Below are 15,573 nucleotides of genomic sequence, written 5' to 3'. Positions count from 1 at the left end.
CTTCTCCAACAATTTATTAAAGCAACACAACAACGTTGATTTCTTCTCCACCATTTGACTGTTTATTTCTGCTTTACAATTTGTATTTAAAAGTAATTTTTTAATTGTTCTTCTTCGCAGAAAAAACTACCAAATTAATATTTTTTAAAAAAATTTATATATTAATATAAAAAAAAATATTTATAAAAATTGAAAATGACCATTGAACAACATTATGCACCCGGTAACAAACAGACAAAGGTTCTTATACTATTTTAATCTTAATATCATCTATATAAGTTATATTTCTTGTCATCGTTAAGATTCGACAAGTATCATGTTCATGTAGCATAAAATTTTCAATGAGATATATATTTTGATCCTTGATAGTTTTTTTTTAAAAAAAAAAAACTATTTACTTGCAAAAAAACCCTTAAATAAAAGTATTGTTATCACCATATTTTACAATAAATATATTTAATTCCTAAATTAACTTCTGACAATCAAATCATAAACTAGATCAAAATTAGTGAGGCAATTTTAAATGGGTGGATGATTTGATAGTTGTCTACATGACATGCTTCTCCTTTTTTATTCTTTTACTATATGGACCCGACCATGCAGACTACCCAGCCACAGCCACAACAGTCTTAACAATTCTCCCTCCTTTCTCCTTTTGATGAACACAATGGACCAAGACAAATCAAGGCGGTGTGGACCATGCGGTGAGAATTTTCAAAAAACTGAAGAGAAGGGTATCTAAATTCCCTCCCATGCTTCCCTCAGAATCCAATACAGATTTATTTATTTTCTAGTTGAAAAAGAAACAAGAATCTAACACACAATGGAGAAGGTTAAATTTGCACTGCATATGATGATTTTTCTCTCTTTTTGCTTGATTCAACCTACCTTAAAGGTTTGTTGGCACATCAGTGTCTCGCCTCCAAAGGGTCAAAATTGGCCCTAAACCAAAAAGGTTTACTTCATCTAAGGATCTAGGTAAATTCAATATACTGAGATGCAAAAAAATGTTAAGACAGTGAATAAGAAATGCATGAGATTTGTAAACAGCACAAAATCTATAATATAAGAAACATTTTCACCCTAAATTACAGCCTACTGGTTTGACACAAAGTCATCAAGCATTAGCTAATCTTAATTGTGTAATCTAATCTTCACCAGCAACCTATTTAAACAACACAACTATGTTGATTTCTTTTCCAGCATGTAATATAAGTGTTTGTTTTTGTGTTATAATCTGTTTTTTAAAGTATTTTTCATTTAAAAACGCATTAAATTAATGACATTTATTTGTAATGTAAGCTTTTACGCATCCCTTTATTTGATTTATTTAAAAGGATTTTATACCATTCTTATCTTAATATCATCCATGTAAGTTATATTTTTGTCATTATTAAAAATTGACAAGTATCACGTTCATGTAGCATAAAATTTACATTGATATACATTTTGATCCTTGATAGTTTTTAAATTTTTTTATTTATTTACAAAAATCCTTAATTACAAGTATTTTTATCATCATATTTTACAGTAAATATAATATAATTCCTAAATTATTTTTTAACAAATAAATCCTTACATATCAAATTATAAACTAGATCAAAATTAGTCTAGCAATTTTAAATGGGTGGATGATTTAGTAGTTGTCTACATGACATGCTTCTCCTTTTTGACAAAGCTTCTACTATATGGACCCAACCATACAAATTACCCAGCCACAACCACAACAGTCTAGACAATTCTCCCTCTTTTCTCCTTTTGATGAACATAATGGACCAAGACACATCAAGGTGGTGTGGACCATGCGGTGAGAATTTTCAAAAAACTGAAGAGAAGGGTATCTAAATTCCCTCCCATGCTTCCCTCAGAATCCAATACAGATTTATTTATTTTCTAGTTGAAAAAGAAACAAGAATCTAACACACAATGGAGAAGGTTAAATTTGCACTGCATATGATGATTTTTCTCTCTTTTTGCTTGATTCAACCTACCTTAAAGGTTTGTTGGCACATCAGTGTCTCGCCTCCAAAGGGTCAAAATTGGCCCTAAACCAAAAAGGTTGACTTCATCTAAGGATTTAGGGAAATTCAATGTACTGAGATGCAAAAAATGTTAAGGCAGTGAATAAGAAATGTATAAGATCTGTAAACAGCACAAAATCTATAATATACGAAACATATTGCATTTACTCATTTTACCTCGATGCAAATTGCAAGGGAAAGAAAGACTAGGGCTTGTTAAGAGACTTGGACTCTTTACCTTGGTGCTGTGGAAAGAAAGACCAAGACTTGGACTTGTTAGCTGCAAATTGATGTGTGCATGCCAAATTGCAGTAACCTCCCAATAGCATTGCACCGGCAAGAAAATTGCCACTATGGATCCACGCCAGTGAGATTGCCCGGTGTACACGCTAGAGCAGAAATACTTCGAAATCCGCATTTTGCTCTTCCAAGAATTTGCATAATGCTGCTCTGTGTTTTCTCAACAAATCAAATATTTGGATTCAGTTCAATATTGATCAAGGAATTTCCCTTGAACAAGAATCTACAGTGATTAAGTCAATAAAGTTTTAAGTATGAGCTTATATCTGCTGGTATCACATAGCTAATTGCAACAGAAGATAGAGTATCCGTCAACTTACCCAGCGCAAGAAGTTGACGGGGATGAGAGGCCATGTAAAGTGAAAGCACTCGCCGAGTCTAATGGGCACATACGACCCATTTCATTATTGCAGATGAAAGCTAATGACATCATCAACGAAATAAAATCATGAGCTTCCTCCAGATATTTCCAACTACAACAGGCAGCACTCCAGCTTGATCAGCTATAATTGTCTCAAAAATCTGAATGAGTGAGGTGATATTTTGATCGCCCTGTAAATAATAAATAAGCCTTGTACTCCCAAGTCCTAACCAAATCATTGGCTTATATTCATAACCATCCATAATGAAATCAGAGGGCATTTAGTTCTACATTATACCTAATATCTGGCCTTCCAGTGATGGTTCGTGAACATGGCACCCATCTTGATGAAATAAGCTCAAGTATGCAAATCTAAGAACTATGTCCTGAGTCTTAACATGCTAAATGTAGGACACGACACCCAATAACCATCAACTGTCATGAACATAAGCAAGAAAGAAGAGCATGAACTATTTTAGGATATTCAAGCGCCACAGTCAGCAGTAGTGGTCCTGCACGTACATGTGCTACTAAAAGCAGAATGAAACGACTCGGACCTTTTTCTCTTCCCCTGTACCAAGTTGAAAAGCACGGAGCAAGACTGAGATAGAACCCAAATTGTTCTTTAACACGAGCAAAGACCTTGATCAAGGATTCCCCCTTTCAGACCACTCCATCAACGACACTGCAACAAAGAAATCACTTCCAACTTGACAGAACATCAATTTTAGAAGCTTTCTTAACTTACATTAAACACCCATTTGTCAACTCCAAAGCGTAGCTTAGATCCCAGGTAGTTCTGACCTATCCCCCAAGCATTTTTCATGCTATAACTTATTTTCCGATCAATCAAAACTTAACCACAAAATTCACTGTAACATCCACAATAATCCAACCCTTTATGAAAACTAAGCTCCTATGCCATTCGGTATCATCCACGACACCTTATCAAACAAATCGACAAGCTCACAACTTTAACAAACCCAAATCCAGAATTACAATCAAATTCAAGAAACCAAACACATGCATCGAACTTGACATAGATTTTCGCTGACAGCATTGAAGCTGGTAGAAATCAAGATATACATGCCTTACACCATCCAAGATAAAAAAAACATCACTGTGTCATCAATTTTTCCAAAAAATAAATCAGATTATCTTGATACTTCAAGTTTCAACATCAACCCACATTGAATTTCACACAATCTTAAAAAAACAGATAAGAACATAAGGTAGTAATAAAATTACTAAACAACTGTAAAAAAGTCTAACCTTGAGCTGCCCAATTGGAAAAATCCTGCATATGGGAATTCAAAATGCAGGAGAAAGAGTCTGTTTTGGCTTAGCTTCTGATGTTTGAAGGTCAAGAAGCAGCAATCCATTTAAGCAATGAAGAAAGGTTTGAGGTTTGACAACTTTTTTTAAGGTGAAGACGAGTTCTATGAAGAGGAAGAGGGAAGCAATAATCTGTAGAGAGAGGAGAGAGGCTTCGACTTTCGATTATGAAGTTTATTGTTATTCCATGAATTGCGTTTCAACGGCATTTTTTAAAATTAATTTTTTTACATTTTAATTATTTTAATGTATTGAAGTTGAAAATAATTTTTAAAAATAATATAAAAATTATTATTTTGATATATTTATAAAAAAATTATTTTAAAAAATAAATATTATTATACTTCTCCACATCCATGTAATCCATTTTTATTTTTTAATAATTTTTATTTTTTTATGATTAAATATTTGAGTTTTGAAACAATTCATATTAATTTTTTCTTAAACCCGATCTAAGTGATAATTCAAATTAAGATATAGGTTATAAATTGAATAGGCTTGCCTGACTTTAATCAATTTAAATCAAAACGCTTTTAAAGATTTTTTTAAAAAAATCTAACAATTATTTTTTAAAAAAAATATAAAATTAAATTGGTTTTCTTTATGAAGTTAACTTTCATATAATTTAATTTAAATAAAATAAATTCAAACAGTCATTGAATTAACAAGCCTAGAGTTCCATAAAAATTATTTAGAAAAGTATTAATGGATTACACTCTTGATTCAATTTATAAGATAAAAATATTCAAATTGTTTATTAAAAATAAATAAACGATTCATTAATTAAAAAAGTGTCGATGCCATTGCCAGCTTGTAGTTGCAAACTTGCAATAGCATGTCTGGACTGTTTACAGGCCACATTAATGAAACTCGCTTACCAACATGCATGCAATAATAATGATATTTAAACAGCTCGTAATGTTTTTCTTATTCAATTTATTTTTTCAAGGGGTTTTCTCAGGGCAAATAATAATAATAATAATAATAATAATAATAATAATAATAATGCAGTGGGCTTGTGAAGGCCTGGATTGGCTAGTCAACAGTCCACCAACAAGCCTGTAACCATGGTATTTTTGTTTGGACCGCATGAAGATTTTGACTGCACGCGCGGAGGGAATGCTGGTGGCAGGACAAATGACGAGAACCAGGCATTCGCCCTCAACCATATTTCTCAAACTCTGAAAAAATCTGGTTCATTGGATCTATTAATCATTAAAAATCTAATTGAATTTTAATATTTTTATAATTTAATTTAAAATTCAATCCCAGTTCATTTCCAAACTGTCCAAATATTAACTTACATATCTAAAATTCGAACCCGGCTCTTATAATAACATATACAACAAATAAAGTTGAAAGAAAAAAAATAATACAATTTAAAAAAAAATATATGTCTCTATTTTTTTCTCAACACGGCGTGTACTTTTCTTCTCCCTAATAATAATGACATCTACAAAAATAGAAATAGAAGGAAGCTGGCCATGGTTATTTTAAATTAATATGATTATAATATTTTTAAGGTTAAAAAGTGATAAGATAATATTTATAATTGATTTCTCGAGGATTTTTCTTTTCCTCTAAGGAAATAAAAAATTTAAATTAATTATCCTCAATTACTATAATTAAAAAATGATATAATTTATACAGTTAAAATAATTCATAATCAGTTGCTTCAATTGTTGATTCTTAAAATAACGAGGAAAAAAAATCTGAAAATTAACTAACTAAATAACGGACAAAAAAGAAACGTAGGTTGAAGAACTATATAAGATTTTCTCAGCCGTGCTCAAGTTTACACAAACAACATAGACGTTAAACAACCACACAAAGGATTTGACAGTGATTGCTTCTCTCTCTTGTTTCACTTTTAAGCCAAAAGAGAGATATTGCGATATCAAAAAGCAGAAAACTCTCGTGCAACTAATTTATTCATTAGCTACAATTTTTTATTGGTAAGCGCTTGTTTGATAATTGTCTGTGCATGTTCTGCTATCTGGGTTTGTATCGTTGCCTTGTTCTCTTACTTGTTTTTGTATTTCTTGATCATAAACTGCTAAAAAGGCGAAGACCCATTAAAGTTCAAGCTTGTTTTTGTGGTTGTTGAGATTGATTACGTTTAAATATTGATCATTTTGCATGAATTTTGATTCAAGTTTGAATCTTTATATGAGTTTTGTGGAGATGGTATTGTTTGAGTTATGGGTGAGGTAGAATTTTTTTTTGGTGGATTTTAGAGAGGTTCATTGTGATTTTTTATTTATTATTATTATTGTAATGGACAAATGGAATGCTTGAAAGGACTCCCTTTTTTAATTTACATGGTTGGTTCCTTAGAAAACTTGGGGAAGAAACAAGATAATGAAACTTTCCTCGGATCACTATGTCTGGGTTTCAAAATGAAAAAAAGAAAAAGAAAAAGAATATTAAGCCGAGCTTGGTTTAAGTTTGTAGGATACTTTTTGCTATTGAGGATAAGGTACTGATGCCATGTAAAGTTCAAGTCTTTTCCTTTGTATGATGCATGTGTTTTAAGATTTTGATGCTAGTAAATTGACGATGGCTGAAATGATAACTATTGCATCACCGGAACACTTTCCAACTTAGTTTTTTATCCAGGTATCTCGAGTCAAAGCTGGGTTCTGAGACTCATCCTGATCAAAGGGATTTTAGGTCCAGTGAAGATTATTAATTTTATTTGATAAGCATATTGTTGATGGCAACTACAGAGGCAATCCTGCAAGTTCTGTCTGGGGCTGGTCCTTGCGTTTTTAGCTCTGACCCTTGTTTTCGCAGTTCAGATTTGACATTCTCTTCTAAACTCCACATAAAACGTGTAAAGAAAAGGTCCTCAAGGTGTATGAAAATGTTCAAGTGTTCGAATGTTCTGCAGAATGGTATAGGAAACCACTGGTTTAAGGGATTAGGTGATAGAGATCTGTCTGTGAATGCAACGATCAACAGATTGCAGTTTCTGAGGTGCAAAGGCCCTCAGGCAGAAAGAGTTAGTGGTGCAACTGAAGGAGGAAATGGAACATGGTTTGTAGATGGTGCAAATACATTAAACCTGAATGGGGTGGCGTCTGGTGAACACACTGACTGTTTTGGAGCTTGGGATGCTCAGCAGTTGACACGGGAAAAGGAGGGTTTTGCATCTAAAGGTGCCCTAAACCAGGAAAAGGAGAGTTTGGCAACTAATGGTGCGGTAGGAACAGGTAGAGATGCCTCTCCCAAGGTCAGTGTAGATCCTATTGAGGAAGAAGCATGGGAGCTGCTGCGGAATTCTATGGTTTATTATTGTGGCAGTCCTATTGGAACGATTGCTGCCAATGATCCTACCAGTTCTAGCGTGTTAAATTATGACCAGGTCTTCATTAGAGACTTCATACCTTCTGGCATTGCTTTTCTTTTGAAGGGAGAATATGATATTGTCCGGAACTTCCTCCTTCATACACTTCAGTTGCAGGTAATTTAATCATTGATTGTGCTAGCCCTTTTTTTTGCTGTGGGAAGCAGTCATTTTAAGAACTTCCTTTTTTGTTTGTTATCTGATTTTCTATAATGACTCCTTTATTGCAGAGTTGGGAGAAAACAATGGACTGTCACAGTCCTGGACAGGGATTGATGCCTGCTAGTTTCAAGGTGCGCACGGTTCGTTTGGATGGTGATGATGATTTTGCAACAGAGGAGGTATTGGATCCTGACTTTGGAGAGGCAGCAATTGGCCGTGTTGCACCAGTTGATTCTGGTAAATTAAATTTCTCACCATCGATTTTCCATTGAAGATCAGGTGTTTGATTGCTGACATTGCTGAAATTTTCTTATGTTATCATGCCAATATTAGGATTATGGTGGATTATTTTATTACGTGCATATGGGAAATGCTCTGGTGACCTCTCACTTCAGGAGAGGATCGATGTGCAGACTGGAATTAAGATGATTCTGAGGCTATGTCTTGCTGATGGTTTTGATATGTTTCCAACATTGTTGGTGACAGATGGTTCTTGCATGATAGATCGCCGTATGGGAATTCACGGGCACCCTCTAGAAATCCAGGTAATCAATTGTTGAGTGGTTTTCAGATCGTTTAGAAGAGTTTTTTTATGTTAAAATAGCCAGTAATCCATGGAGCAAGGGAGGTTCAATGAAAGAAGGGTCCCTGTGGGAAATTTGGATGTTGCCCATTTTTTTGTCAGGTGACTGTACAAATAGATGTCTTGAACCAATTCTGAAATTATGGAATCAGGATATGTTGACAAAATCAGGAGTAAGAGTTTGTAGGATTTAGTTGGTTGAAACCACTCTTTGGTAAGGCTGTTGGCTTAAATGCTTTTCCGGCAGTGGTTTCAAAGTTCATAAGATGAATTAACTATATCTTCTTGAGTGGTTGAAGGTGCTTGGTTTTCAGTTGAATAGATTAACAATCACCTAGTTCTAATTCTGCCAAGATTTGCTTGTATCAGACTGATGAGGATGCTGAGTCTTGGGAGTGGTTTTCCCAATCTAATTTCTGATATGATGTATTTTTCTCTTGTAGGCACTCTTTTATTCCGCCTTACTTTGTGCAAGGGAGATGCTTGCTCCAGAAGATGGATCGGCTGATCTCATCCGAGCTTTGAACAATCGTCTAGTGGCTCTTTCATTCCATATCAGAGAGTATTATTGGATTGATTTAAGAAAACTAAATGAGATTTACCGTTACAAGACCGAAGAGTACTCATATGATGCAGTCAATAAGTTCAACATTTACCCAGATCAGGTTTCTCCCTGGTTGGTGGAATGGATGCCCAACCAAGGAGGCTATCTTATTGGAAACTTGCAACCAGCTCATATGGATTTCCGATTCTTTTCTCTTGGAAATATATGGTCCATTGTTAGTGGTCTTGCAACAAGAGATCAGTCAAATGCGATATTGGATTTCATTGAAGCCAAGTGGTCTGATTTGATAGCAGACATGCCATTGAAGATCTGTTATCCTGCTCTTGAAGGTCAGGAGTGGCAGATTATCACTGGAAGTGATCCTAAGAACACGTAATGCCGCTACCTTACTAAAATTGATCTCATTTTTCACTTTCTTTCTATTTCTTCGAGTCATGAGTTGTTCTGTTTGATGCAGGCCTTGGTCCTATCACAATGCTGGTTCCTGGCCAACTCTTCTCTGGCAGGTTAGTGATGGTAGTGTAGTTTGTTAATCTTTTTACTGGTGAACATTTTAGTGAAAAGTAACAAATAATTAGAGAAGAAAACAAACTCGGTAAAAAGACAGAAATAAGCGACACCATTGGTAGTTTGAGTTTTGGTACACTAGTCATGCTGGTATGGAGTCATAAGAATGCTCGATTGATACTCCTATCTGATATAGTATTTGTCTGTGGGTCATTTGTTAGGCACATAACAGTTTCATACCCTTATCTGTTAGTAATGTCCCTCTGGATGACCATTACCATTGTTTGTCCATTATGTTTGCTCTTTTCTTTTCTTCAGAGTCCATTTTACATGCTTGGTTCTTTACAAGTTGCGAAGGGGTTTTGATAGCTATATGAATAAACAGGCCAGCTGAATGTTATGGCATTGGTTAGTAGAACTAGGACATATAATTTTAACATGTATAATACTCCTTTCAGCTGACAGCTGCATGCATAAAGATGAATAGACCAGAAATTGCTGCAAGAGCGGTCGAGATTGCTGAGAAACGCATAGCACGTGACAAATGGCCTGAATATTATGACACCAAAAAAGCAAGGTTCATTGGAAAACAAGCACATCTGTTCCAGACATGGTCAATTGCTGGGTACCTTGTGGCTAAGCTCTTGCTTGCAGACCCAAGTGCAGCCCGGATGCTCGTGATGGATGAGGATCCTGAGCTTGTCAGCACCTTCTCCTGCATGATCAGTACTAACCCAAGGAGAAAGCGTGGACAGAAGAATTCGAAAAAGACATTCATGGTGTAAATTACTGAGCTGTCTCTACGGAACTACAGAACCAGGGCACTTGTTCTCTTGATTCGAGAACTAATTATCAAAGTGCCTATTGGTACCTATAATGAATTGGTTTACAAAGTATAATACAAGTAATCAAACATCTTCTAATTCATTTGGACGAACAAGGTGAAATTTCAATCCCACCTTATTTTATGTACCGTAGTATTGATCTAGTAAAAATCATGTAAATAAATATGGAGCTATAGGATAATACTTGAAACCCTTGATGTGGATGGGACTTTGGTGATTGAATTTGCTTGTAACTTTTACATCATTTCTGTTTTCTTGAGAAACTGTAAGAGAAACAGATGCATATATTGAAGTTAATTAACTTTTACACTAGTTAATTATGTTCAGATGATCTAGGGCAAGGTGTGTCATCCTCTCATAAAATTGTTAAGCAAGCATTACATATATTGTAAGGTATTCTGCTAATCCTACTGGAACTGACTTGTGGAATACTTGTAATGTTAAAACTTTCCAATTTGCTGGAGATGGAGCTTTATTGCCTTATGCAAATATCACTGTGCAATGGATACAGGTTGGAAATGAACATTTAAATGCATGATATGTAGTTCAGCTTCTCTAGATCCCGAAAGATGACAATTGACAAATGCCCTTATCAGTACTGTCTGGACTCTGTCAACTAGGGTTTTTCAAATAGGGTTTTTTCTGCTTGTATTTGAGAACGTAATGCAAACTGTGTTTTTTAAAATTTGAATTTTTTTTATTTGTTTAAAATAAAAATAAAATTATATTTTCAAATCTTTTTGATGTGTTGATGTTAAAAATAATTTTAAAAAAATAAAAAAAAATATTATTTTAATACATTTATAAGTGAAATCATTTTGAACCGTTATTACTTTCACTATCTCACCCTTCAACTGTGTTTCAACAGGAGACCATGAGGAAGAGCAAGCTATTTGATTTAGTCTCTGTGTCAACATGTTCTAATTTGTCTTCATTAGTGGGATAATTTTTCAACTGCTGTCATTTTTCTTTAGGCCACAGGATTACCTGCTTACATTCCACCTCTTAGCTCAATTTTATGCAAACCAGAAAAAGAAAAGGTCGCGTGAAGCCATCAATGCTTGCTGGTCAGACTACGATTTTGTTAGCGAGCCGATTTGTGTCTTCATCGTCCATTAAGCAGTAAAAAGTGTCATTGTTACAGGCTCATTATATTGTCAACCACGTCCAAAGTACCTGAAGCAGGAGGAGCCTGCTTGAGCATCATATTTTCCACCTCTGTTGAAGCAATGATAAGGGCTAACATTGAATTTTGACTCTCCATAATGTGGTGAAAGATTATATAGGGTGGGCAAGGACTAAAGAAACAGTTCTTTCTACTGTAAATAATGCTCTTGAATTGTAGATCCCACAATTTTTTTTTTCTGGGAGAAAAACAAATGGGGACAAAAGGCTAAAAAAAGAAAATTCAACTAGAAGGGAGATCAACTTTACTGGATTCAAAGGAGCTTTTTGGTTTCTCTTGGCCTCATGTCCTACAGCTAAACAAGGAGGAGGCCTGATTTAGTTGGCAATTATGGTAGGAATCATTATAACTCAAGAATGTAATTACTCCAACAACAGTGTAAAAGAGTAAAAAGTTATTACTAAACAATTCATTGGCCTCTCTTTTGCTTTGATTAAATACATAATGCTTAGTGTATTCCAATAAATTTTGCAAATTGTAAAAATTTTAACCAAAAAAGATTGTTTTTTTTTAATTAACGTGGGTGTCCGAGTTAGCTTGCGCGTGCCTCGACTATCTCATGGGTTCTGAAGTTAACGACCATGCAAACCTCTAGTGACCATCATATTAACAACAATAAGATTCAAACATAAAATCACATGAGAATAAATCTCTTAATCTCAAACTCTTATCACTGAAAAAAATTATTTTTCAATCCAAGAACTATCCTAAACCAGATAATAACCAAATACAATGTTGTCTTGGCCTTTTGTTTTTTTAGCAAGAATTTATCTTCATGGTTTAAAATATAGTTATAAAACCTTATCTTAACAGGTTAATATGATAGTCCATGACTTAACTTGCTTGATTTTAAATTTTATTTTGAATTATTTTTTTATTAAAATAATATTTTTTTTATTTTAATATATATATATATATATATATATATCAAATTGATCAATAAAATTGTAAACAAATTAGTTTAATCTATTGTCCGAGTCTCGGCTAAATCAACCCTGTTCTTATAATGATGATTTAAACATGCCAACAACATATATAAATAAATTAATGCCATGTTAGCGATCTCAATACATTGGAATTATTTTTTAAGCACATAAACTAAGGTTAATGGAATATAAAAAATTATTTAAGCTGAATTTGGAATCCAGCTATAGTACCCTACATGGGACCCATCCCTCTCTAAAGAAGTCACGTGGCCCAAACCCATTTTTCCGGCCCATACTTCCCTCCTTCATTCCCTTCAAAACCTCAACTCTCTCTCTCTCCACACCCTCATTCCCAAACCCCAGTTGTCTGATCCACTTCCAACCACCATTCTCTCCATGACCACCACGGCGGCCTCCACCATGGAACCAAGCGCGGAAGATCTAACCGATGATCTTGATAATCTTAGTTTCACTTCCACCACCACTGCTGTTGAGACAAGACACAGCACAAGTTCAGGGTCCGAAACCACATGGACTACCTCAACCTCGAGCCTCATGTCAAACTCCTGCAAGCCCCATCATCCACCCCAATGTGATGAGTGCTGGCATGCAATTCAACGTGAAAACTGCGGTAACTCACCCTTAACCCTAGCTGATTTACGCTTTGTCCACAAATTAGGAAGTGGTGACATAGGGAGTGTGTATCTTGTAGTGCTCAAGGAAGGCAATGAGTGTCTTTTTGCTGCCAAAGTCATGGACAAAAAAGAAATGGCTACTAGGAACAAAGACAGTAGGGCTAGAATCGAGAGGGAGATATTGGAAATGTTGGAGCACCCATTTTTGCCTCCATTGTATGCCACACTGGACTCACCTAGGTGGTCCTGTTTGCTAACGGAGTTTTGTCCTGGTGGTGACCTCCATGTCCTCCGGCAAAGGCAGCCGGATAGACGTTTCGATGAAGCTGCCGCCCGGTATGTATGAGCAATGCATGCATGTATACATCCACTTAATATCATACCATGTTCGTGTTCGGCAGGCAAGGGAAATAATTTGAGTAGTTGCATTTGGCGAAAAAGACACAAAATCCGTGCATGATGAGAAATGATGGATAATCATAGTGGGGTTAAGTTTACTAATTGTATAAACCGTTGATTGCCTGTAGGGTCAGTGGGTAAATCCATGTGACATTCGGGTGCAGCCATTGATGTTGTGTGGACCATGGAACTTTTGGTGCGTGTCCCGTGCACTAGATCATAATAGAAGGCATGGCATTCATGAATTCATAAAAAGAAGTAAAAATTAGATCTCCCTTAATCCATGGCATGTTCCAGCTCATCATTTTTCTGGTTCTTGTCTAGTCAGAGAGTCCCAAGATATCATTTCAAGAATCAAATTCAGCTTTCCCCCCCATATCTTGCTTTAACTTTTCCTTTTTTAATATAATACCTTCATCCGAGTTTTCTATTTTATTATTATTGCTGTTGTTTTTAATCATTAAATCAGATTAACTTTTTATTTTTGTCTTAAGTTTGGTTAAAATAAAATAGACAGATACCAAAAAAATACAAAAAACATTTGAATAAAAAATCAACATTAAATAAATTTTCTGAAATAATTTTAGAGTGAGCATATAAAATATTAAAAACAAAAATTTATATTTCAAAATAGTAATTAAACGTACAATTATAATATTATTAATGATATCATTACTTAATAAAAAGCTTCAGTAAATATTTAGTTTAATAATTTTATTTTATTTTTATTTGAATTTAGAGTCTTTTAAAAGATATGGGTGATGTGATATATATTATAATATTATTTATAAAAATATTTTACATCTTGAAAACAACAAAAATATAATTGATTTTTTTATAATTAATACATAAGGAGGTTGAGAGAACTATCCGTTTTCTCTATCTCTCTTTTTTTTAATTAAAAAGAATATATAATTACTTGTGCATTCTCGTAACATGATATATAATAGTGATAATCTTTATAATTAGTTGTAGAATACTTGTATATATCATTAATTAATTAACTAATTTTTGTTGCTTTAAGGTTTTATGCATCAGAAGTTGTGGCTGCGCTTGAATACCTACACATGATGGGAATCGTCTATCGTGATCTCAAGCCTGAAAATGTTCTTATAAGATCAGACGGTCACATAATGCTTACAGATTTTGATCTCTCCTTAAAAGATGACAACTCAACATCAACCGCTCAGATTATTTCTGATCAAAACCCATCAATCACATCATCGACAAGTGATTACCCCTCTGATACATCTCAGTTTGCCACATCATCGTGCATTCTGCCCAATTGCATTGTGCCAGCTGTCTCTTGCCTCCAGCCAAGTAGAAAACGCAAGAAGAAATTCAATCAACGGGGGACCCTCGAGATTGTAGCGGAGCCAATAGACGTCCGGTCCATGTCATTCGTTGGGACCCACGAGTACCTGGCACCTGAGATTGTATCCGGCGAGGGACACGGCAGTGCCGTGGATTGGTGGACCTTAGGCATATTCATATTTGAAATGTTCTATGGTGTCACGCCGTTTAAAGGGACGGACCACGAGTTAACCCTGGCTAATGTCGTGGCTCGAGCCCTTGAGTTCCCCAAGGAACCATCGGTCCCAGTCTTCGCCAAGGATTTGATCACACAACTTCTCATCAAGGATCCTACAAGACGACTGGGCTCTACAATGGGAGCTACTGCGATTAAGCATCATCAATTTTTTGAAGAGATAAATTGGGCATTGTTAAGGTGTAAAACTCCACCTTATATCCCTCAGCCATTCACTTATAAAAACTTCATTGCCACCAATCATGGGAGCAATTCTATAGAACATTATTAGTAAGAGGATATTTTATTTTATTTTATTTTCATTTTTATTAGGGGAGAAAAGATGTGAAGAAGGAGCCGAATTTGATTAAATGGAAATATATTTCAGGTCTCCTAGAAATGTAATTGTTCTTCAAATTGTTTATATGAAAACTTTTGAGGAAAGCATGCCTTGGATACATGAAAGATGATTATTTGAAAAAAATAATGTCATTCTAATCTCTTGAGAAATTCAGGTCAGCCTTATGGACTTGTAATCCAAATCTTGTATCGGGTCATCATTAGAATAAGTTCTAGAGTGTATTATAATTAAGGTTCTATTTAAAATATTTTTTATATATATTAAAATAATATCTTTTTATTTTTAAAATTTATTTTTTAATATCAATATATTAAAATCGTGTAATAGCTAGCAAGTTATTTAGTATGGCAATGCATATGGAGTGAATGTCTTTAGATCTTGTTTGTTTTTGTGTTTTAAAAGTATTTTTAAAAAGATTAATTTTTTTAAAATTAATATTTTTTAGTGTTTTTAAATCATCTCAATGCGCTGATATAAAAAATATTTTTTAGAAAATAATAAAAAAATTAT

At 34.4% G+C, this 15,573-nt stretch overlaps 2 protein-coding genes and 1 long non-coding RNA gene across 7 annotated transcripts; 2 read left to right on the top strand and 1 right to left on the bottom strand.

Annotated features, from left to right (window-relative positions):
* Window positions 1–693: 693 nt before the first annotated feature.
* LOC133696168 (uncharacterized) lies at window positions 694–4,287 on the bottom strand. Of its 3 annotated transcripts, none has more exons than XR_009842632.1 (3): window positions 2,642–4,201; window positions 2,260–2,471; window positions 694–2,095 (listed from the first exon to the last, which is right to left on the bottom strand). It is a non-coding gene; the product is annotated as an uncharacterized LOC133696168 (long non-coding RNA). The 3 variants fall into 3 exon arrangements; XR_009842631.1 differs by having other exon boundaries at window positions 1,588–2,471; window positions 2,642–3,802; window positions 3,955–4,202; XR_009842630.1 differs by having other exon boundaries at window positions 1,588–2,471; window positions 2,642–4,287.
* A 1,506-nt stretch (window positions 4,288–5,793) lies between these two features.
* Window positions 5,794–10,340, top strand: LOC133697549 (neutral/alkaline invertase 3, chloroplastic-like). 2 transcript variants are annotated; one of them, XM_062120179.1, is made up of 7 exons: window positions 5,794–5,972; window positions 6,637–7,483; window positions 7,597–7,765; window positions 7,862–8,073; window positions 8,555–9,048; window positions 9,134–9,182; window positions 9,642–10,340. In XM_062120179.1, the coding sequence occupies exons 2-7, from the start codon at window positions 6,734–6,736 to the stop codon at window positions 9,966–9,968; spliced, it is 2,001 nt and encodes a 666-aa protein (XP_061976163.1). In that variant the 5' UTR covers window positions 5,794–5,972; window positions 6,637–6,733; the 3' UTR covers window positions 9,969–10,340. The 2 variants fall into 2 exon arrangements, with proteins under 2 accessions (XP_061976163.1, XP_061976164.1); XM_062120180.1 differs by having other exon boundaries at window positions 6,625–7,483.
* Window positions 10,341–12,466: 2,126 nt separating this feature from the next.
* On the top strand, window positions 12,467–15,102 carry LOC133696931 (serine/threonine-protein kinase D6PKL1-like). Of its 2 annotated transcripts, XM_062119230.1 has the most exons (3): window positions 12,467–12,771; window positions 12,853–13,111; window positions 14,199–15,102. In XM_062119230.1, the coding sequence occupies exons 1-3, from the start codon at window positions 12,537–12,539 to the stop codon at window positions 14,992–14,994; spliced, it is 1,290 nt and encodes a 429-aa protein (XP_061975214.1). In that variant the 5' UTR covers window positions 12,467–12,536; the 3' UTR covers window positions 14,995–15,102. The 2 variants fall into 2 exon arrangements, with proteins under 2 accessions (XP_061975214.1, XP_061975213.1); XM_062119229.1 differs by having other exon boundaries at window positions 12,467–13,111.
* The last annotated feature ends 471 nt before the right edge of the window (window positions 15,103–15,573 follow it).

This window comes from Populus nigra, chromosome 6 (genome assembly GCF_951802175.1).
Source record: "Populus nigra chromosome 6, ddPopNigr1.1, whole genome shotgun sequence".
NCBI lineage: Eukaryota > Viridiplantae > Streptophyta > Magnoliopsida > Malpighiales > Salicaceae > Populus > Populus nigra.
The sequence above is the reverse complement of the archived record's forward strand: the minus strand, read 5'-3'. Positions and strand labels throughout refer to the sequence as shown.